At 42.1% G+C, this 24906-nt stretch overlaps 1 protein-coding gene across 1 annotated transcript in view; it reads left to right on the plus strand.

Moving 5' to 3' along the window:
* NAGLU (N-acetyl-alpha-glucosaminidase) overlaps positions 1–24906 on the plus strand; it is a 109569-nt gene that overhangs the window by 62416 nt on the left and 22247 nt on the right. The window contains exons 3-4 of the mRNA XM_089668771.1: positions 21295–21441; positions 22237–22322. Of these exons, the coding sequence (XP_089524897.1) occupies positions 21295–21441; positions 22237–22322 (233 nt within the window). The remainder of the gene's footprint in view (positions 1–21294; positions 21442–22236; positions 22323–24906) is intronic.

Here is a 24906-nt window from a genome sequence, read left to right on the forward strand (position 1 = left end):
TGGAGAGGATGAAGTGGAGGGGCGGGCTGGGGGGGAAAATTAGGAGCTCCGTTTTGGAAAGGTTCAATTTGAGGAAATGGAGTGACATCCAGTCTGATATGTCGCTCAGTAGGTGGGTGATACGGGTGGAGACTGAAGGGGTGAGGTGAGGGTAAATTTGCGTGTCATCGGCGTAGAGGTGATAGTTGAAGCCGTGGGAGTGTATCAGTTTGCCGAGGGAGGAGGTGTAGATGGAGAAGAGAAGGGGCCCGAGGACAGAGCCTTGGGGGACCCCAACAGAGTGGGGGAGGTGGTAGCGTTCTAGGTAACGCTGAAGGAATGTTATGGCACGCGCATTTGTAAGTAACAGTAGGATTTGAAGAAATGTATTTACTTGGCGTAGAATTGGCCAATAATAGGGGCCAATATTTTTTTAAGGATCTTATTGATCTGTGAATGCTGTTTGGTATAAGTGGTTATTAACCTTACTCTAGAGCAGCAATGGGCAAACTATGGCCCGCGGGCCATATATGGCCCGGCGGACCTTTTAATCCGGCCCGCGGAGCTAGGCTCCCGCTAGGCTCCTCTCACAGTCCGCCCTGAAGAACGGTGTAGCATGAAAATCTGTCTCCTATGAGGATCTGTCCCCCTCGACGTATCTGCGCATGTGCCGGAGATCGCCGATCGGCTGCTAATGCCTGAAACTGGCACATGCGCAGATACGTCGAGGGGGACAGATCCTCATAGGAGACCGATTTTCATGCTACACCGGAACGTCGTGGGAACACTGCGAGAGGAACGCGCGGAGCAAAGGTAAGTGAATTGACACAGGGGGGACTTAATATGGGGGATGAATTACTATAGGGGGGATGAATTACTATATGGGGGGATGAATTATTATGGGGGATGAATTACTATGGGGGATGAATTACTATGCTTACTATGGGGGAATATTACTATACTTACTATGGATGACACATACACATAATTCATCTACTCTTGGTCCGGCCCCCGGGTCCAATATATGAACCCATTGCGGCCCTCAAGTCAAAAAGTTTGCCCACCCCTGCTCTAGAGTCATCCTTCAGTTTACAGTTACCGAAAAGTAACACACGTCGATTCTGATTTTGAACTTTATGATATGCTTTTTTTCAAGAAACAATGGCTGTATCCTATTTGCCGTAAGCTAGTGTAAAGAAGATTGGCTTCTTTGACTTGTACGTTGTGGCTGGGTGGTTTTGTTTGTATTGCCCCCCTAATTCAGCTGTCCTGCTTAGGTGTTGCTCCTATAAGAGATCTGGCTGTGTAAAATAGGGCGGGAATAAAGATATGGCCCTTTGGCTAATCAACTGTGCACATGTAGGATCTCAGGAGACATTTTGAGACCCCCTGGAGGTAATTTGAGAGACTTGTATTGAGGGGAGGGCTTCAGGAAAATGGTGACTGCTCAGTCACCTGGGTGATTCTGTAGAGCATATTGTTCTGAGTACTCTGATTTTTACAGCTAATATTCTGTGAACCTGTGACCTCTCCTGACATCTAGTGGCTGAATTGTATATCAACAATTTGAGTCAAAAACTGCTTTCTTGTTTCCTCTATTGCCTGAATTGTTATAATTTACAGGTAAATTCATTTTTCATTTTATTTTTTAATTATTTCAATGACTTGACATCACCTGGTGTTCTCTTTCCCTCTATCTGGTTCACTTTTTGCCCCATATTGGTAAACCTTTAATTCATTTGCGCTTATTTGTACCTATGTTTAAATGGATATTTGATCCCTGTTATATTTTCTACAATTTCACGGATGCATAGGCCAACTAAGTTCTTTGATAGCGCATTTTGATATGTGGTAGTAGCTCCGTGAGCCTGACATCTAGGGTGAGCTGGCGTGTTCTTTTATACTTTTGATTATTATGTTCATTGTGTGGATGTATGTAATAAATCCGTTTATGTATATTCTTTTTTATATATTGTAGACTGTATTGTGGTTAAAGCTTTTCTCTCTCTCCCCTGAAGAAGCCCTTGTTGGGCAAAACATGTAGGGAATTACTGCAACAATACAGCCAAGCTTCAATTTTTGTTTTTACAGTATTGTAATTATTTACTTTTTTTTTTTTTCCCCTTTTTTTCGTAAGATTAAATAAAATTTATTGTGGTTTTTAAATCTGTTTATCATTGTAAATTTGCACCCTGAAAATCCCACACTATCTAGTTCAACATTTTCATATTCTTTAAGTCAGTAGCTCTTCTGAGTGTGAGATTCAGTTTTTCCCCAATAATTTGACCAGTGTTTGTTCTAGGGATGCACTGATACCATTTTTTAAACACTGAGTATTGATACTTTTTTTTAAAGTATTTGCTGATAACTATTACTGATACCTATTGCCTAGGAAGAGTACGTAAAGGAGAAGTGGGGAGGGGAGTTAGGGAGTTGGGTGGCAAAGAATTAAGACTTAGTGGCACCCACATGTGTCTGCAAAAGGCAGCACATATTTGTGAGATACGTGAAAACACATGATTTTGCACATGTTACTGCACTGCACTTGGTGGGGACAAGCCCTGAAATGTACTCTGTGAAGCAGAGTTCAATTGCCTGCACATTGAGAATTCTTTATTTCCAATAGGGTAATTTGCCAGGAGTCAGATTATTCCTTTCCATTATAAACCAAGAATGTGTAGTGCGCTAACTTCTCATCCAGACATATAAATGAAATAAAATAATCCTCCAGTAATCCCATGCAAGGTAAATCCAACTACAGTAAAAGTCCAACTCCTAAATCATAGAATGTCCAGATTTAGTGCATTTTACAATCACTTTCCAAAAGACATGCTTGTGCTCAAGATACTCTCCCTGCTCACCTTTAAGTTTGACCTACAAATTATAATAGGTCAAATGCGTTTTTACAGAAGTGAATCCTTTCATGTGGTGACGAATCCAGAATTTCTTCACCCAATCACGACTCCAAAAACGTGTATAAAAAAAACAAAAATATATATCGTAGTGCAACACTGTTTAAATTAAAGCTAATGGTTGAGTGCACAAAACATATGTGCTCACATTACAGCAAAACACACCGTGCTCCACAACAGTGTTGTAAAGTGTTCACTTCATCCAACATATACAAAAGTGCTTCTCATCAATGAGTGTGCCATGCACTCACCTTCTTCCTTGACCCATATATTATATAGGTCATAAGCACTATAAACGTTGGTAAATATTTTGCTTGTCCACCGCTATCCCTTAGTAGCTATTTCCTTGCTAGTGGCCCTTTAAGAAACCAGATATCAGCTTTCCTCTGGGATGGTAAATGCTCATGGGAAAAAGAGGACAAATCATAGTGCAACCTCATAAAAAAGATTTTCTTTATTAAGCTATTAAAATCCACTCACAAAGTGCAAAACAGCGAAGGCATGTAATTCCAATGACAAAAATGGTTCCTCTCACCACACTTCCTGGTTTGCACAATACCGGAATGACGTCACTAGGCTCCACCCATACATTATGTCACTGGTCATGTTACTTCCTCAGAGTCAGGGTCCAGCTCAGTCAAACTAAATTTGTCAGGAAATATTCCTATAATTTCTGTTCAAGGTAGAAGACATTTCTGAATTGGCTGGAATTTGGCATCTGGGAAGATGCATCCAAACTCCGGGGGATAGAATGGTGGATAGGTCCTGCAATGTGACCTTACACCCAGTACACCACTGCCGAATATATGAGGATTACTCTTACATGTTCTGTATACTTAGGGGGTTTCTGTCCCAGTGCTGCAACAATTTTAAAAGTCTGTTGTAGCCATCCCCTGAGACTATGAAAATTTAGGTAAGTCTGTCACACAAGTCATTCCCTGCAATACTTTTTTTCTTGAATGTGTTGCACACACTTCATTTGGGACTGAGGCCAATGTAGATGATATCACCCACCTCCTGGATTATGAGCTGCAACACTTCAGTTGTGAATGCCTGCCCTCTCCTCTCCACATGAAGCCAGCTCCCCACAAGGCCTGAGATATTTCCTCCTTGTAACTGACACAGAGTGACCTGGTCACAAGCGCCATTAACCCTTCCTGCTGCATAAGCGGTTCATGAATACCATGCTGAGATTCTCTCACTAGCTTGAAGGAATGGCAGATCAGAAGTACAAAAGTAACTCTTCTGTGGATAACACTGGCTTGTGATCCTGGAACAATACTGGAGGGAGGGGATAGTAGTTCTTTCCTCAAGTGGGCAGATACTAATCACCCAGAAACGTTTTTCCCTGCTGGAGTCCATCCCCTATTTAAAGTGAACTCTTTCGTGTGCTCCATCCCCCTCTTCTGTCCTGTCCAGAAAGGTATTCTCAATTGAAATGTCAGAGTACATTTCAAAAGTCTTGCTATGGTTGCTGATTCACAATGCAGTGGCCACACGTATTTACAGATGCCATTTCCACCTGAGTCTGTTTAGGTTAGTACATGTGCTGTCCTACTAACGGTTAGCCAACAGATAGCTAACAAAACTGACAGAAGCAGCGTTGTGTTTCATTCCAAAACTGAATTTACTTTTGCGAATATGTAATTATATTGCAGCTCACAGAACTAAACTGAAGTTACAATATGCTTGTGAATGTGTCTCTCACAAATGCTTACAATGAACACATTTCTTACAAACAGCTACTGACAAATCACATTAAATACATTTAAAGGCAAATTTTTCTTTATTATATTTTGCACCAAATTTGAACAGAACAAAGCATAAATTAATAACATGTACAAGTAAATGAACGTTAAAATATCACAGATGTAGCGATGCTCCATGTGGATGAGTGAAAATGATTCCATAGAACAGCAAGATGGAAGGATCAATAACAAAACATATTACAGAGGTATGAAAAAGCATAGTTTCCAGGGGGGCATCCCCTGGCGAGATGTATGAAACCATAACTCTGTACAACCACATGTATAAACCCAAGCTGAAAAAAAAAAAAAGGTTAAAGAGGAGAGAAGTAAAAAAAAACAGTTGTAGAAATAGTGAAGGATGAGAAGAGAGGGTCGGGAGACGGGAACGGTGAAAAGCAGAACCAAGGCGGCCCTCCACCAGTATCCCACCGGAGTGACCCCGCCACCCACAACAATCCGCAGGGCCAATTCGGCGTGCATTCCAAAATGAAAATTAATCAGGGGAGCAAGGTTCAACTCCCTTAGGGCACAGCAGGGGAACACATCTCGGAGAGTCGAAGAGGAGGAGAAATGGAGCCAGACCGACCACAGTATCTTATGTTTATCATAGATATCATTGGCAAATGCCAGCATTTTCTCCATACGTATGATATCATTAAGCACAGAAACCCACATCAGAAGAGGCGGGGGAGTGGCCATTTTCCAAAAGAGGGGTATCAATTGGCGGGCTGCAGATAGAAACGCAACAGACTTTTCTTCTGCGCTGCCAGTGAGCCCAGTAATATAGAGAGCAATCTCCGGTGAAGAGGCCAAGGACTCGCCATAGATCCTGTTATATATAGTTGTGTTCAAAATAATTGCAGTGTGTTGAAAAAAGTGAATAAAGCTCAAAATCCTTCTAATAGCTTTTATTTCCGTACACACAAATGCATTGGGAACACTACACATTCTATTCCAAATCAAAACATGAAGAAAAATATATCAAATTTGTGGTGTTCTAAAAAAAATTGAAGAAAAGTGAATATTAGACTGTTCAAAAAAATAGCAGTGTTTGTATTCTTTTTTACAAACTCAAACATTCACTATATAAACTAAAAAATGTTTGAAGATTTTGCTTTCCTTTGAATCACTTAATATTTAGTTGTATAAGCACTGTTTCTGAGAACTGCTGTACATCTGTGTTGCATGGAGTCAACCAACTTCTGGCACCTGTGAACAGGTATTCCAGCCCAGGATGATTGGACTACATTCCACAGTTCTTCTCTATTTCTTGGTTTTGCCTCAGAAACTGCATTTTTGATGTCACCCCACAAGTTTTCTATTGGATTAAGATCCAGAGATTGGGCTGGCCACTCCATAACGCCAATTTTGTTGGTCTGGAACCAAGATGTTGCACGTTTACTGGTGTGTTTGGGGTCGTTGTCTTGTTGGAACACCCATTTCAAGGGCATTTCCTCTTCAGCATAAGGCAGCATGACCTCTTCAAGTATTCTGATGTATTCAAACTGATCCATGATCCCTGGTATGCGATAAATAGGCCCAACACCGTAGTATGAGAAACATCCCCATAACATGTTGCTTGCGCAACCATGCTTTACTGTCTTCACAGTGTACTGTGGCTTGAATTCAGTGTTTGGGGGTCGTCTGACAACCTGTCTCCGGCCACTAGACCCAAAAAGAACAATCTTACTTTCATCAGTCCAGAAAATGTTGCGCCATTTCTCTTTAGGCCAGTCAATGTGCTCTTTGGCAAATTGTAACCTCTTCAGCACATGTCTTTTTTTCAACAGTGGGACTTTGCCGGGGGCTTCTTGCAGATAGCTTGGCTTCACATAGGCGTCTTCTAATTGTAACAGTACTCACAGGTAAGTTAAGACCTTCTTTGATCTTCCTGGAGCTGATTGTTGGCTGAGTCCTTGCCATTTTGGCTATTCTTCTATCCATTCGAATGGTAGTTTTTCACTTTCTTCCACGTCTTTCAGGTTTTGGTTGCCATTTTAAAGCATTTGCGATCATTTTAGCTGAGCAGCCTATCATTTTCTGCACTTCTTTATATGTTTTCCCCTCTCCAATCAACTTTTTAATCAAGGTACGCTGTTCTTCTGAACAATGTCTGGAACGACCCATTTTCCTCAGAATTTCAGAGAGAAATGCACTGTAACCAGCATGTACAACATTTGCTGCCTTCCTTCCTTAAGGGCAATAATTGCCACCTGTTTTTCGAAGAATGAATGACCTCACTAATAGAACTCCACACTGCTATTATTTTGAACATGCCCGTTTCAATTAGTGATTCAATTACACAGAATCAGCAGCATGCATGTCATGACTGTTGGTTCTGTTGGATTTCTATTACTCTACTATACCTGCTAGTAAATTATTTGCCATGTAGAAATATCATTTCTACCAAAAACAGTGATTGATCAGGTTAGTGATGTCTGACTGCTATTATTTTGAACACAACTGTACAACAAAAATCTGTTGCCAGAAGGGTTGTATTTGATCACAATTCCACCAAATATGAGCTGAGTACCAACAGGTTTAGTACAGCGCCAGCAGAGGTTAGGTGTAGAAGGTGAAATTTTTTGTAGGGAGAGGGGGTCCCTGTACCATCGAGAAAGGAGCTTAAAATTATTTTCCTGTAAATATCAAATGGACAATTTATGAGTGAAGTGGAATGATGTGGACCAGTCCGCTGCCTTCTCAGCGTCAAATGAAAGGAGACATGCCTTTAAGCCGTGCTGCTTAATATAAGAGATAAGATGGATTGTTTTAAAAGTATTATCCCTAGCTTCGCAACCAGGAACAAAGCCAACCTGATCATGGTGGATCAAAGTTGGTGGAAAAGGTGAGAGGCGGTTCGCTAGAAGTTTAGAAAAGAGATTATTGTCTAGATTAAGTAGGGAAATTGAGCGATAGCTACCGCAAAGAGAAGGGTCTTTATCCGGCTTCGAGAGAACCAAAATATTGGCGGACAAAAAAGCTGATGAAGGTACGTTCAGATTGTCGATAACAACAAAAGCTTGGGCCAGAAGCAGGGCCAGTTGGGCGGTTAATGTTTTGTAAAATCGCGGGGTAAACCCCGTCTGGACCCGGGCACTTACTAGTATCCAGAGCCTTAATTGCCCCAAGAACCTCCATAATCGAGAAGGGCTCCTCTAGACCCAATGTGTCCTTGGCATCCAGAATTGCAACTCCGTCTTCGCAATGTATTGGGACATAGCCAGAAGGGAGGAAACGGGAGGAGCATCAGGATTCGCCGAAGATGAATTATAATGTTGAGAATAATAATGCTCAAACGCGGATGAGATTCCTTTTATTGTGGTAGAATTTTTAGTATTGTCATTGATATGCTAGATCAGACGACGAGACGGTCGAGGGTGGAGTACACGCTCCAGGTGTTAGACACATTTATCAGCTAGGGAGTAATGAGTGTTGCATGCTTTGTCACGTGCAACAAGGGAGGAAGAATCTAAAAGTTGGAGTAAGTCTAAAAGTGTTAGATAAGTCCACCGCAAGCACCGGGTCCAACGTGCGTTTGTGGGAAGACTCTAGACGCACTACGAGTGAAAATAGTCTACGCATCTCCGTCATCCGAGCCTTTTTTAAGTGAGAGCCATGTTTAATAAGAACACATTTAAGGGATAGTCTTCATGACTTCCGCGATACATAGAGAATCTTTGAGCAGGGTATCATTCAGGTTCCACGAAAAGTGACATAAAGACTATGGTCGGTCCCCAATTGTAAGATGGATTGGGGCATGGTCTGGCCATAAGAAATGACCGAGAGAATGAAGTTGGAGAATCTAGAAAGGACTGTGAAACAAAGAAATAGTCTTTACGACTGTATGACGCAGGACCTGCAGAATAAAAACTATAGTCTCGCTCCGAAGGATAACTTGAGATAAGACCGATGAGGATAAAGAAGATTTACCCACGGAAGTGTCTAGGTCTGGAGAGAGGGCTATGTTGAAGTCCCCTCCAACAATGAAACTGGGACCCCCAAAAGCGGACCGCTTAGAGAGGGCCGCCGCTAGAAATGGAGTGAAGTTCGCCACTGTAAAAACCAAATCATAATATTTCAATTTGTGGAAGAGATAGCACCAGCTGGATCAACTAGTGAGTCTAAGACATCCGGGTCGAAGGTATGATGAAAGACCATCGACACCCCCCCTAGACATGGCCTGCGGGTTAGTATTATGATACCACAGAGCAAAAATGAGTAGTAATAGTAACTGAGGACTGGGATACCATCGGAGCAAAAATGAGTCTCCTGGAGGAGTAAGATCTGCAATCCATGTTTATGGAAATGGCAGAGCATCTTGCTCTGCTTCTCCGGAGTGTTAAAGCCCCCGCAATTAATAGAAGAAAATTTAATCTGAGTCATATTTGTCCGTGATAGAGCAAACCAGAAAAAAGTGTCACTGACAGAGCTCTGCCCAGCCGCCCCCAACCCCCAGAGAGAAAGGAGAAAATAACAGTAAGAGGAAGGAAGAGAATTAAAGAAAAAGCTAGCGGGAAAAGGATAAAAAGCCAAGAAAGGAAGAGGAAAATGAGAAGAAGAAGAGACTAATAGACAGGCAAGCTGTCTAAATCACCTACAGTGTGATATTACGTAGTACACTGAAGGCCTAGGTGGGGAACGTCAGAGGCGCATGTATCCGATTCCGACCCAGGCCTCCCACAGGCAAATGATAACCTTGAGTGAGGCCGCCCTCCTACAAAACGTGTTCAGTAAACCCTCAAACATGCATGAAAAAACAAGCCCCCTTCCCCTACAAATAGACCTAAACCTAACTCGACAATGACAGGGTATAAACAAATCAAATAGTGAGAGGGCCCAAAGCTCCTGAGACTTACCGAAAGCGTCCCCCCATGCCAATGCAAACGGCGGTGGTGGAACCCAGGAATGAGCCTCAAGCCATAGTCCCAGGGCCTGAAAGACAACAGGCACAAATATAAGTCACAGATCCAACAAGAGCAACCAACAGAATGTATAAAATCTGTAGGAAAAAGAAGAAAGGAAGAAAACTCCCAATTTATGTGGATAGGGGATCAGCCCTCTGGGATCTTCTGGGAGGAGGATCTGGAATGTTTCTTCTTCTTTCGATCAGACCGCTGACAGGAAGAAGGAAATGGAAGGCCTGGGGTCAGGAGCTGGAAGGGCCAGTACGGGAGGGACACCTGACGTAGCTCGAACACACCAAGAAATGTGGGCAAGTCCCCGCGAGTGCAGAATTGAGCAGATTTGCCATTCTGTGAGGCGTTGAAATGGGAATTGTCACTGGTAGCAGATATGCAACATCTGAGTGAGAGGACGCAGGGCCCTGTGCATGGCCAGTGTCTGGTGGGAGAGGTCAGGGAGGAGCATCACCGGCACTTCATTGAATAGGATGGAATCTTGTGTGCTGGTTGCATGCATAATGGCATCCTTGACCTTGAAGTAGTGAACCCTGCACAGAGTATCACGAGCAAATGATGGATTCGGGTTCCAGAGGTCCATCGTGTGATGTACGCGGTCCAACTCAATATGAGTGTCTTTAGGTTGCTATAGTAGTGATTAAATATGGCGGTAACTGCCGCTGCTAAATCTTTAGATTCAACGGTTTCTGGTATGTCCTAGATCCATATATTTTTACGGCGGTTCCTGTTCTCAATGTCATCTTGTTGGTACATGAGTTGTTGTATTAAAACCTCATGTTAAGGGTCTCCACGGGATTGTAAGGCATTACATAGACCATCAGCAGTATTTTCAATCTCTCCATACGCACACATATTATCTAGTTTAAGATCAGAAATTTCCTGTTTGTATGTATTTTCAATATGTTTCGCACAAAGTTCAAAATCCGCCTTTGTAAGAAGCAATTTAATATAGGTGTGCAGGGACCTCATGTGGTACTGCAAATCCCAGCCATCCTCAGAGCAGAGAGATGCTGGAGAAGGGCTGCGGGACACCTGTGTGCCCTGTGGTCTCAAAACAGGATACCTAGGAGGAGAAAGGGAACCCCGAGGGCTTATCTGCCCGCTTTCATAGAGCCCTGTGTCCAAGGGGGGCGAGGATGGGAGAGGTTGCGGCGCCATCTTAGAGGCTGAGGCGCCCGAGACCTCGGCTGAGGATCGGGTCAGGAACCTGCTCATATCGCCGCTGGACCCCCCCCCCCACCCCCCCCTTGCTCTCTGGGAGGTCCGGTGTTGATTTTTCCATGAGGAGGGCGGAAGAGAGCCTGTGAGGGAGAAAACAGGCCTGCAGCAGAGGTCTGGGCTGGGAGCTGTGCAGACGTGCCACTTATCGCTCCATGTGCCAAGCCACCCCCCCCATTAAATACATTTAAATGCAATCTGGATATACTGTATTCAAACACAACAAATGAACTTACAGGCATATGTGTATCAAAGGGAAAATGGAGGAGACCTTCACTGGTGTTCTTCAGAAAGCTAAAATTGAATGCAGTGGTAGATGGAATATCTTTTTTAACAAGACACTCCCTATTCTTGTTGAAAGGAATAATAAAAACAGGTCTAGTTGCAGTGAACACCCAATAGATGGCTCTCTACTCAACACAATGAGGATATACAGACCAGTGCAAGAGCAGTCTCTGTCTACAGACAACACATTTTGGGTTCCTGTGAGAGTCCCAGCCAATTAAAGCTTTCCCTGTACAATCACTTGTACAGTCAGAGCTGTACAAGGATTGTCCTACTCATAATAGGGTTTTTACCAAGCACTTAGCTCAGAGGTATACCATCAAGGAGGGTTTCCTTTAAAAAATGTCTATTTTCAGTGGCAGATCCAGTCATTTAATGTCTTCTCAAGACACATACTATCCCTGTCAAGGATGCCATGGTATTCAACAAGTACCCAATGGAAATTGCCTAGAGACTCTTTCAAAAATCCTCCTCGCCTTGTGTGGCCCTTCCTTTTTAGCCTGCAATCGAGGCTGTCTGTCAGGCCTTGAGTGTCTAGGCTCCAGACAATGCTGGTGATCCAGATTTGGTACTCCTTGGATCCCACTGTTCTCCAACACTTGTTGCCTATGCCGACAGCCTGAGTCTAGGGTTTCTTTCAGCTCTCCAGGTCCAAGACGAAGTCTGAGCTCCTGCTCTGCCACAAGGCTTTGATCTTCTCTCAGTGAGGGGATGCCCCATTTTCACCTCATAGTGGGGGGACAACTGCTGTCTTTGCAGCCATTTCAGACTCTAAAGCGTGTTTTCTGAGGGTTACAAGATATAGTTTTGCTTCATGATGTCCAACCTTGAACAGTCTGAAGCCACTGCTTTAAGCACAGATAATTCAGGGAGAGCGCACTGTGTGCACTTACAGTTTAGTCAGCCTGCAGCTGCCACTAGGGGCACATTACTGTAATGTGCCTGGGCATACACCGTGAGGGGTTCCACTTCATTCCTGTCCAGACCTGGATGACCTTCGATGACATCAGGATATTCATATACAAATGCACATTTTATTATGCGCTCTGGTGAGTGCGCATTCTTCTAATTTTTGACTGCACAAGCACCAAGTTCCAGTTGAACACAGGATTCTCGTTTACAGCACCAGTCACCTTATGAACTATTTTATACATTGATTTGAATAGATTATATTCATAGCGCTGCACTTTATTACTGTTTGTCTGTTTGAGGTTTTTACTGGTTACCTTAGTGCGCAGCAGCTTACCGTTTTTTACTTTTTTTTTTTATGTTTTATTAAGTTTACTATGTATTCATTGCTAATAAAATGAATAAATTCAAATGATAAAGCTTACATGAAAGAAAAGGTTTCTACACAGTCAAGAGACCTATGTGTGCTCCTCCCTGCTCCACTAGTTACAGCTGTTGCCTGTTACACACTATAACAAACCTCCATTCACAGATCTAGTACATTAAAAAGAGAATCTGGTTGCTTTGGTTAACTATATGGATAACAAACTAATAGGCCACCTCACTGCTCATACATTGCATACTTCTACAAAAGAATCCTGTGGTGTTTGAAGAGTTTCACATACACATGATCACAATTTAATTCTCATAGAGGGCTTCTCATGTTGACATCCGTAATTGTAGAAACGTTTTCTTGCTGTGCAGCGTTCTGCAAATAATTGTATACAATGTATCACAAGTGTAATAAAAGCGCCACACCCTTAATACTTTAAAGCAGCAATTCCACCTCAAAGAAACCAAATAAATTTCTTAGTGCTATAACTTAAATAAAGGAATGCGCTAAAACCACAAACTATTCCTAATTTAGTGTAGAAACATTAGTGCAAAATATATATATATCTATTCTCAATTAATATCAAAAAATATCAAAATTATGTGCAAAACTATTTTTTAGTACACAAGTAATTTAAATTCAATTTGCGAATATAAAAAAATGTCCAATTCTGAATTTCTTCAAATGTCCAAACAAATCCTTTTCAAATTCAGGTGCTCTCAAAGAAATTGTGCCAAAAATCCACCACCAAAGTAAAGTTGGGTAACTCACCAGAGCTCCATGCTGATCAATCTTTAGATCAGCAAAAAATGCTTTTTGCTCTGGGAGCAGATGCAATGAATCAACTTCTCAGGTGTGATGATCAATAGCTACACAATCATCCATAAGATAGGTATCCACCACTCAATATAATGGTTCCAGGAGCATTATATCACTCTCTCTTTTTATATCTCTCCACCGAGGTCACGTTTGGGAATGAAAGAAAATCATGGTGCAGCCAGTTTTTTTATAAAAGTATCCAACAATTTAATAAATATTTACACTCACAAAAAGGGTGTCTTCACCGACACTAGTATAACAGCATAAAACAGCAAATGGTATAACAGTCTCCTGTTCCCCACACACTCACTACAGCGCTCGTGACTCAATTTTCTCCACAGACGTCAGCATCCAGGAAGCCCTACTAGTTTCGTCATGAATGACGTCTTCAAGGGACGTCATTCATGACGAAACTAGTAGGGCTTCCTGGATGCTGACGTCTGTGGAGAAAATTGAGTCACGAGCGCTGTAGTGAGTGTGTGGGGAACAGGAGACTGTTATACCATTTGCTGTTTTATGCTGTTATACTGGTGTCGGTGAAGACACCCTTTTTGTGAGTGTAAATCTTTATTAAATTGTTGGATACTTTTCTAAAAAAACTGGCTGCACCATGATTTTCTTTCATTCCCAAACGTGACCTCGGTGGAGAGATATAAAAAGAGAGTGATATAATGCTCCTGGAACCATTATATTGAGTGGTGGATACCTACCTTATGGATGATTGTGTAGCTATTGATCATCACACCTGAGAAGTTGATTCATTGCATCTGCTCCCAGAGCAAAAAGCGTTTTTTGCTGATCTAGAGATTGATCAGCATGGAGCTCTGGTGAGTTACCCAACTGTACTTTGGTGGTAGATTTTTGGCACAATTTCTTTGAGAGCACCTGAATTTGAAAAGGATTTGTTTGGACATTTGAAGAAATTCAGAATTGGACATTTTTTTATATTCACAAATTGAATTATTTAAATTACTTATGCACTAAAAAATAGTTTTGCACATAATTTTGATATTTTTTGATATTAATTGAGAATAGAGAGATATATATATATATATATATATATATATATATATATATATATATATATATATATATATTGCACTAATGTTTCTACACTAAATTAGGAATAGTTTGTGGTTTTAGCGCATTCCTTTATTTAAATTGTATACAATGTAAATGTTTTTATCTAAGCATAACAATATGGAACTTTTTTGGGATTTGGTGAAATATTACGACTCCGATATTTAATAATTTAGCCAAGATGTTCCTTGAGATCCTTTTACAAAAGAAAAATAAAGAACAGCTAAACAGCATTATGAGCACAGTGATTGTTGATTCTAGGGTTGTGTGCAACTTAGGATTCATGCTGAATCAAAATTAGGCAGCATGGTTTAAGATATTTTTAATTCTCTTAGTATATAATAAAATCCAAAAATTGGTGAATATGTAGGTTATAATCTTCAGATTGCTTAAATATATGTGAACAAGCTGTACACCAAAAGCGGTTACAGAAAGGACCATGCGGTAAACCATGGTAAATATAACAACTGAATTTATTTTATAATATGGAGTATAAATAAATAGAAATTGCCAATTATATAGCAAAAAAAGCAATTGACCATAATTAGCCAGGCAGTGACTACCACCGGTCATCTATCAGGCTATACACCACCCTATGGGCTATCTATACTGGAGTATGAAGTTTGTTGCATGGGCTTGATGAGTTCTCTAAAGACTGTCCAACTGTAACTGTGTTAATCCGATTGTCACATACATATCATGTGACATAACGTTCAAATGACTAGCTCCTTAGCTGGTATAAAGAAACTTTAATGGATATGATGGTATATCTGATCCCACAGCACAAGTCACTGGATATAGTGTGCAAATAGGTGGAAAGCAAAGCAAGCAGCTGTTGGTACAGGTTTAAATATGCAGGTAAAGTTCTCAGCAGAGAAATAACAGCAAGGATTCATAATTGCAGAGATTGGGAGCCAGCATTGAACTGCCTATGCTTGCTTATAGTTTTGTGGAGCATTAGAGACTAGATTATAATCTTCAGGTTGGCCGTGAAACTGACCAGGCTCCCTTACGATGTTCCCCTTCTGTACAACTATCTACCAGTACGCCATCACTCAATTTTTAAACCTCCTATAGCAAAACCTTGAGGGTTGAGAGATAGTAAAGTGGCCCTCCAGGGTCTCTCTCCTGTCTGTGATCCCAATGAGGAAATTACTTCCACCCTGCTATTGTGATATGATAATCAAATCACAGCACTTGGCCCTTCCGTGAATTTTCTATGTATTCCTATAGAGCAGGGCTTAAAATTTAGAGTCTAGACCTACTAGCTAGACAAACCTTACTCTCCACCAGTTGCCCCACCCAACCTTGCCCAGGTCCTCCCCCAACACCGCCCCCAGCCATGCCCCAACCACGCCCCCTTAAAGCTTAAAAGTAGAAAACATACACGGTGTGCATATCCGGGCAGCTCAACCTCACTGAGTCTTTCGATTCTTTTTACCAAAAAATAATTTGTTGCAATAAACATTTATTGTTTTTATACCTGTGTACACACTTTTTTGCCTTTCAAAGTCTCAGGGGGATATTTCCATAGTTGTTGTCTGTTTCAATATTTGGGATGTTGGCAAAAACAGTGTAAATGGTGGGGCATTGTACCCAATTTCCTAGTCTTTGTAATCTCACCAGACCAGACACAGACAACAGTAAAATACATAGGTTCTAGCCCAGGGGTGGGCAAACTTTTTGACTTGAGGGCCGCAATGGGTTCATATATTGGACTCGGGGGCCGGACCAAGAGTAGATGAATGATGTGTATGTGTCATCCATAGTAAGTATAGTAATATTCCCCCATAGTAAGCATAGTAATTAATCCCCCATATAGTAATTCATCCCCCCCTATAGTAATTCATCCCCCATATAGTAATTCATCCCCCATATAGTAATTCATCCCCCATATAGTAATTCGTCCCCCATAGTAATTCGCCCCCCATAGTAATTCGCCCCCCATATAGTAATTCGTCCCCCATATAGTAATTTGTCCCCCATAGTAATTCATCCCCCATATAGTAATTCGTCCCCCATATAGTAATTCGTCCCCCATAGTAATTCAACCCCCATAGTAATTCATCCCCCCTATAGTAATTCATCCCCCCTATAGTAATCCATCCCCCCTATAGTAATCCATCCCCCCTATAGTAATTCATCCCCCATAGTAATTCATCCCCCATATAGTAATTCATCCCCCATATTAAGTCCCCAAGTCCGCCCTGTGTCAATTCACTTACCTTTGCTTCGCGCGTTCCTCTTGTTCCTCTTGTTCCCGCTTCGTTCCGGTGTAGCATGAAAATCTGTCTCCTATGAGGATCTGTCCCCCTCGACGTATCTGCGCATGTGCCAGTTTCAGGCATTAGCAGCCGATCGGCGATCTCCGGCACATCCGCGGGCCGGATTAAAAGGTCCGCCGGGCCGTAGTTTGCCCATTGCTGTTCTAGCCCTTTCTCTCTCTATACAAAACTTCAAACAATTGAGCGGTGCTCCATTCTATCTGTGACAATGAGTAACAACCTGTAGTGTGCATGCAAGCAGCTCACCTTAAGCTGGCCATACACAAGTCATTTTCCCCCAAAGCGGTGGAGAGCAGGCCTCGTGTCCCCCGCGGCGGCGAAGAAGAAACAGCAAGTCGGAAACTGGAAGTTGGCTTCACAACGAGGCTTGGAGTGCAAGTGGAATGCAAATCGATCCCCGGGGCCTGGGGATCGCATTGCAAGCCGCCCGCTCCATTGCAAGCCACCTGCTCCATTTGTGCTTGCGACAAAGGGCTTTTCCCTCGCATTTGGCGAGCGGAAATTTCAAGCCCTGCTATAGAGTGTACATATAAAGAAGATGTTAACATAGTAATGATTCTCGCTTATGGATTTACAATAGGAACACTTGGAGACGGTACTCCAGAAAGGGCAGTTAGGATGTTTGGCTCAAAGCTGGCTCACCATTGGTAGATCAGCCTGCAGTCATTACATACAGTAAAGTCCCAGCAGCTAATTACAGTGTTAGCTCACCTTCAGAGCTCATGTACATCTGCTTTGCCCACAGAAGAGCAACCCACATTCGGGTTGCCCTTCAAAGAGCATGTGACCGACAGTGAAAAAAAGGCAAGTAGGATATTTGGCGCACTCCGAGACAGAGTAAGGAGGTAGATGCGGCATACAACAGTATGTATAACCATATAATCAACGGTAAATAATTGAAAAAGGTGAGCGCTAGGCAATAATAGGAAGCAGCTAGCACAGAAGACAGGTAACAACCCCCAAAATTGAATATGTAAACAAGTGCAGCACTATAGTACTAAAATAAAACAAAGTACATCACATAAAAAATGTATCAATATATGCTAAAGAGGAACACTAAGGTGGAGCCTCTTGCTGACGACACGCTGCTGCTGCCGAAGGACGGAGCGGCGGCCGTCTTGGTATTGATTTTATTCATTTTATTTGTGTTTCCACATGGAATTGCTATTCTTCTATATACAAAATAAACTACTACACTAAATACAATTCTCTGGCTCTTGTGGTGAGCTGTTTTCCTCAGGACAAAGGCTCCCCAGATGACAGTCCATTCTAAAGCTCTAGATGACAGTCCATTCTAACCTCTTGGCTGCCCCCTACCTCAAGAGGTGTTGCTTCAAATGCCTGTTACCAGTCACATTCTGGTGAGTGTACATCTATTAGAGGTGGCGGATTCCCCTACGTGATTTTTATCACGTTCACATCCAGCACTTTAGTTTGCTGCACTTAATTATTTCAACAGACACTTAATGTGGATCACACCATATCACGGACAATACTAATTTTGATTACCTATAATATTTTGCTATCTACCTAATATATGTTATGTATTTATATTGCATATGATATCACGGATATTATCTATGCATGTATGAGGCACTTTATAATTTTATTATTGAAGTATATTTGATTGTTTGAACTTTTTTATATGATGCAATTTGCTGTTCCATATTACCTATTCAGTTTTTATCTCATTAATAGTTGTGTTATACTATATGATTTGCGGATCTTTTTCTGTACTCTTGTACGATGCACTTTACTGTTCCGCTTTAGCATATATTGATACATTTGTTATGTGATGCACTTTGTTTTCATTTATTACTATAGCGCTGCACTTGTTTACATATATAATCAATGGTGATGGAATTAGGGAAAATAAATCATGAACAATATACTGTAATAAATATACAAATAAAATGTCCTTAGAGTCCTATAGGTAATTCTGATGCACCATGGAGTGGAGGCAGCCGGCCAATAATGAGCTAGAGAAGTCCTGTGGAAGATCTCTCTATGTACAGTATGAAAGATTTTTGATGGATAAAACCTGTAGTAATACTGGCCACTCACAAAGCATACGTAGGTTTGTGCTTGTAAATTAATAAGCATCCTCTGTAATGAAGGAGTATGAAGCAACTGGATGGATGGTGGTCACTGGCATCTGGCGGTGGTGCTGGTGGCTTCCAGCACGTCCTCCTAGTTCCGGGATTCCCTCAGTTGAGACGTCACTTCCAGTCACGTGATGGCGGGGGTTGGCGCACGTCTGGAGCATGTGTGCTCCCTCATCAGGCCATAAGGACTCCATCTTGCTGTGGGGCATTTGTACTCTCAGCAATGGGAGGATTAAGGGAATTCCTCCTACAGGCAGACACAGCTTGAGGAGTAAATGACCCACAGCAAGAGGGCTATCATTAAGCGCAGGAGTGGACAATTAAGGGATAAAAAACGTGATAAAATGTAATAAAACTAAGTAAGAGAAAAAATATATATCACAAATGTTAATACATGGAAATTACTATTTAGCACTATGTCCATGTGTGAGAACTAATACATGTGAAAAAGGGCCCCCATGTGCTTGTATGCATGCCTGACAACGTAGTGGTAAGCTCCTAATGAGACAACGGATGGTGTCCTGGGGTATTTTCTCTGAGATCTGGACCAGGATATCACTGAGCTTCTGGACAGTCTGAGGTGCAATTTGGTGGCGTTGAATGACCAAAACATGATATCTCAGAGGTGTTCTATTGGATTTAGGTAGGCAAGCATGGGGACCATTCAATGGTATCAGATCCTTCCTCCTCCAGTAACTGCCTGCATACTCTCACCACATGAGGCCAGACATAGTGCACCAGGAGGAACCCAGGACTCATTGCACAAACGTAGGGTCTGACAATGGGTCCAAGGATTTCATCCCGATACCTAATGGCAGTCAGGGTGCCATTGTCTAACCTGTAGAGGTCTGTGCGTCTCTCCATGGATATGCCTCTCCAGACCACCACCACCAAAACAGTCATGCTAAATGATGTTACAGGCAGAATACCATTTTCCATGGCTTCTCCAGACCCTTTCACGTCTGTCATGTGCTCAGCCTGAACCTGCTCTCATCTGTGAAAAGCATAGGGTGCCAGTGGTGAACCTGCCAAATCTAGTGTTCAATGGCAAATGCCAATCAAGCTCTATGGTGCCGGGCAGTGAGCACAGGGCCTACTAGAGGACGTCAGGCCTTCGGGCCACCCTCATGAAGTCTGTTTCTGATTGTTTAGTCAGAGACATTCACAGCAGTGGCCTGCTGGAGGTCATTTTGTAGGACTCTGGCAGTGCTCATCTTGCACACAGGAGCAGATAGCAGTCCTGCTGATGGGTTAAGGACCTTCTATGGCCCTGTCCAGCTCTCCTAACTTCCTGTCTCCTGGAATCTTCTCCATGCTCTTGAGACTGTGCTGGAAAACACAGCAAACCTGGCAATGGCACATATTGATGTGCCATCCTGGAGGAGTTGGACTACCTGTGCAACCTCTGTAGGGTCCAGGTATCTCCTCCAGCTACCAGTAGTGACACTGACCCTAGTCAAATGCAAAACTAGTGAAAAACGATCAGAAAAGGTGAGTAGGGAAAAAAATGTCAGTGGCCTCCACCTGTAACATCATTCCTGTTTTGGGGGTCATCTCATTGTTGCCCATCTAGTGCACCTGTTATTAATTTCATTAACACCAAAGCAGCTGAGACTGATTACCAACCCCTTTGCTACTTAACTGACCAGATCAATATCCCAGGAGTTTAATTGACTTGATGCTATACTCTGATTAAAAAGTGTTCCTTCATTTTTTTTGAGCAGTGCATTTAAATGACAATCATTTTGAATCTCGGGTTCACTGGATAAATGAACATTCTTTTGATTTTTTTTTTTTTTTTTTTGGATGTAACATTGAAGGGCTATGATGGAGGTTCAGTCACTAACTTGTACAGGTAACCCCTCTCTGGTAACAGTATTTTAAGAGCAGACTCTTGGCATACGGCTAGGGGTATCCCTGTAGGTCAGTTCTTATGCTTGCGTAGAATATGCAGTAGGGATGATGACTTTGAGACCTACAATGGGCTTACCCTGAAAATATCATCAGGTGGTAAGTATAGCCAGAAATACGGATAGAGATAATCTGTTGGATAAGACATGTCACGTGCCAGGATGGAAAGAGGACCACCTGTGTTCTCCACTTTTTATTGAATGCCACCTTCCTATACTGTACAGTGACAATGTGTATGGCCTCAGAACCTGTGTAATTAATGTGTTCAGTTTTAAAGTGATGAGGTGGCAACCCTAGTCCCACTGAATGAGCTGTCAGTATGGCAGTGGATTCTGATGGGATGCATGACTCTGTTCTGTGTGTATTGAGTGCTGTAGCCAGTTCTTCTATTGAGCTGACTCAACACCGTAAGAAGTGAACGGATTACCCGTTGATGAATGTCAGCTGTATAGAACATTCAAACATGCACTTGGTGTTGGGGTCCAGTAGGTAATAAATGCTGCTGACAGCGTGAAAACGCATTTACCTTCTTGTACTCACCTGTTATCTCCTGTCACTTTGGATTTTTAACTTACAATAAAGTTGATCACCAGTGTGCAGCAGTATACATCAGTGTATATGATATATATATACATATATATATATATATATATATATATATATATGAATATATTGCTATGTGTTTTGCTATTCCCCCCCCCCCCCCCCCCACAAAAGTGAAGTTACTCTTGAGCCCTTTTTTTTATAGGTATATTTGTCTTTGGGATTGACTGAGAAAGAAGTTGATGAATTTTTCACTGGCCCAGCATTCTTGGCTTGGGGTCGAATGGGAAATATTCACACTTGGGGAGGTCCTTTGTCCTCCAACTGGATGAATGAACAGTATTCCTTACAGGTAAGATCCTAACATGTTCATTAGGAAACAATATGCAGAAATAAGACTTGACACACCCAAACAAAATCCGTTTATGAAGGACTTCTATTACCAATCTTATTACTTAAGCAGCAAATGTTGGTGGCAGGGTTTTGAAAAATACAAAAAGGGAACTAATGAACGTTACCATTGTAATTTGGTATTTTGTGGGGGTCGAAGATAAGAGCAAACACTTGGGACATGATAGAGGCTAAAGGTCAGAGGATAGAGGGAAGGATATACTTGAGAAAAGGTATATGTTTTAGGGACAGTAATCTAGGAACATAGAGGAACCTGCAGCAAAAACAATCTATGCAGGTAAGATACGGTACATCTGTTAGGAGTTCTAGGGGGAATAGTGGAGAACATAGAGGTATGTTGTGATGGGGAAGGTCAGCCTTTCCTAATCTCTTAACCACAGGGAAACCCTTGAAATAATTTTCAGGTCTCAGGGAATCCCTGCCAGTGTGTACCAAGGTGCATTGGGCAAATGTCCCTTACATTTGTAGTAGTTGGTGGGAAGAATGTATCCCTTAAACTGGTGGTCAGGATGTCACCCTTGCAGGCATGCCGCTTTCTTTGCCAAGTGCTGTTGGACCTGGAACTATGTAGGCACCATCAGATGGGAGGTCAGTTAGACACAGCTCATGGAACCACTAGCCACCTCTGGAGGAACCCTAGGTTTCAATGAATCCCTGTGGAGAATGACTGGTGTAGGTGAACATAATGAAAAAGTAACTTGTGCATGAATTCTCTTTTTCTATTCTATATTTTCAGCTTAAAATCCTAAAAAGAATGCGATCTCTTGGAATGATTACAGTGCTGCCTGCATTTGCTGGACACATTCCTTCAAGTTTACTCAGGTAATATATTAGATGTTGATGCCTGGCATGTCTTTCCCACGGAGCCCTGATAAATGTAAAGATAGTTGATAGAATGTCTGTATTGTCTCTACTTGACAATACATTGTACACCTCACAATAAACGTTTTGTTAGAGTTCCAATTCTAATAATAAAAAGAGAAGTGTGCACTTTCACCATTAGTGGTAATCAATCACTTTTCAATTAAAAGTTTAAAGTATTAGGTATTAAAAAGTATTAATCTGCATAGTAATAAAAACAGCACTGTTTCTGAAAAAAACTAAAACTAAACCGCTCCTGTAAAACACAATATGTTATACTTTGCCTATCTTAACACCTGTTTATAGAATCCTTGCTCCTTTTTGCAGAGCAAAGCTTGTCCAATGGATCTTCACATCTAAAACAACCCTCACCAACCTGGTAGGGGGGATGCAGGTTGGTATACAATAAGGATCCATTTACACCAGATGTGGTGGGACTGCGCTGAGCTGTTATTTCAGTGCAGTACCACCGCTTGACAAGGGAAAATGTCTTGTCTCCTCTGTGCCCAGTTCACACCACTGCATTGCGGTTGTGTGCAGGCACTGTGGACTGAAAAAGAGTAGTGTGTGAACTACTTTTTTTCAGTGCACCACAGCGCAGTGTGAATCACTACCTCACACTGCATGGCGGCCAACTGAACTTGATTAAATGTCTGTGTGCCATTTCAATAAAGTTCGTTAAAAGGAAGAGTACAGTACAGAGCGGTGATTCGTACCAGGCCCATCTCACACCAGCCGTTGCGTTATAAAGCAGTAGCTGGTGTCAATAGATCCTGAAGATCCTTCTAATAGCTTTACTCAGAAGTAGAATAAAGACTATATAAATGGATGTGTAGGTTGCCTAAGTTAGTTAGTTAGATAGTGGTTGGCCCAGGCAGGGGAAGGGGCTAAACTATTTGGGTGCTGTTTGCTGGCTTTTTGGACCCAGCTTACCTGCCGTTTGAACCATGTATAAGGGGAGAAGGCCAGGTACCAGGGGCTTGCTTTCTCTCCTTTTGAGACCTGAAGATGCTGTAACACTGCGCTGAGGAGGGGGGACCGCTGGTTCTTCAGTCCATCCAAAGACACTGGCTCCATGGAGAATCAGGACATTATGGACTTGTACCAAGTAATGGACCCACTCCCAAAGAGGTATGCCTGGGGAGCCACAATATAGAATAGTTAGAGGCAAATGCATTAGAATGTGATTTTTGCATTTATGCACTAGCACTACAAAGTTCAGTAAGGTTCATTAAACCGTTTCCTAAGCCTGGTCTAAATGTACTCACAAAGGGGTGCATGAAGGTTAAAGGCAATTACAAGAGCTTGGGTCAGCAAAGCACATATAGGGTGTGAAGCAAGTGGAGGAGCAGTTGCTGTGGGTATCCAAATACTGGTGTAGAGTGCTTCAGCAGCCTGTTGTGAATCAGGGTACCTGGGGTGAGCTGTCCTCTGGTAGTAAGAGAGTCGGTGATCCAGCCCCCTCTGCAGTGGTTGGTTTCCCATTGCAACGGGAATTGAACCCACAACCCAGAGACCCATAGCTTAGCTTCATAGTACAGGAGAGAATGTGAGGAGTTAAGTGAGAGCACGCATGAGGTCCACGCTATGTGCTCAGTGGGACCCTATTTTTTCAGTGGAAGTGAGGTGGCAGAGCTTTGCTGGGCAGGTGGAGAGGGCCTAGGCTCAACAATAGTTAGTCAGGTGTATAGTGACATATGGTGCAGTGCTTCACAGAGGAATACTACACACCATGTACAGCTCATCTCTAAGCCGGGGCCACCTTAAGGTTGATTTCACCTAAACGTGGCCTCTACCCAGTCATGGGCATTGGTGATTGTGTGTGCACACAGAAAGGTACCCCATGTGCAGCAGGGTGAGTGACCCCATGGGGTACATGGAGTATTTGGCAAGGATGTGCCTGCTCCACGCTGCCCACATGTATCGGGGAAAATTAGGTATAATCTGTTTCTTCTTACAGGAGCAGTTTTGGATTTATTTTTAGGGATTGCATTAGGTCAGTTTTAAAAAAAAAAAAAAAAGGAAAATCACCACAAATTTTTACCTGTCAGATTTCTGTTTCATTTATTATTGTTCTTATCAGCTTTAATGGAGAACAAATACTGTAAACTGCTTTCTGCCCATTTTGTCTACAGTACAGTCACTAATCTGTCATAGCAAATGGATCTTTGCTTCAAATGAGAGGGTAAATTATATGAAAAGTAAAAAATGTCTATATGTTGCATTTTCCTAGGCACTGAAGTGCTTAGAGGGTTTAAAATATTTTACCATGCTCTGTTTTTGTAAGTGCTGTTACTATCATGCCTTTCTCTGTCTGGTATTCAGTAGTAAAGAAATGTACAATGTATAATTATCCTGCACCTTCCAGATTATATATCTAAAATGTTGTTAATAGTGCCAATGTTCAGTAGAACTGGGGTGGCTGCAACCAACAGAAGTGTTCCCACAATAAAATGTTGATATCCCAGTATTTTTACTGCTATACTTCCCTATCTATATAATCTCAAATCAACAAGTAATATCAATGTGCTAAAAAGATCCCAGC

This window comes from Staurois parvus, unplaced genomic scaffold (genome assembly GCF_062004578.1).
Source record: "Staurois parvus isolate SC_StPar_1 unplaced genomic scaffold, SC_StPar_1.0 ptg000063l, whole genome shotgun sequence".
NCBI classification, from domain to species: domain Eukaryota; kingdom Metazoa; phylum Chordata; class Amphibia; order Anura; family Ranidae; genus Staurois; species Staurois parvus.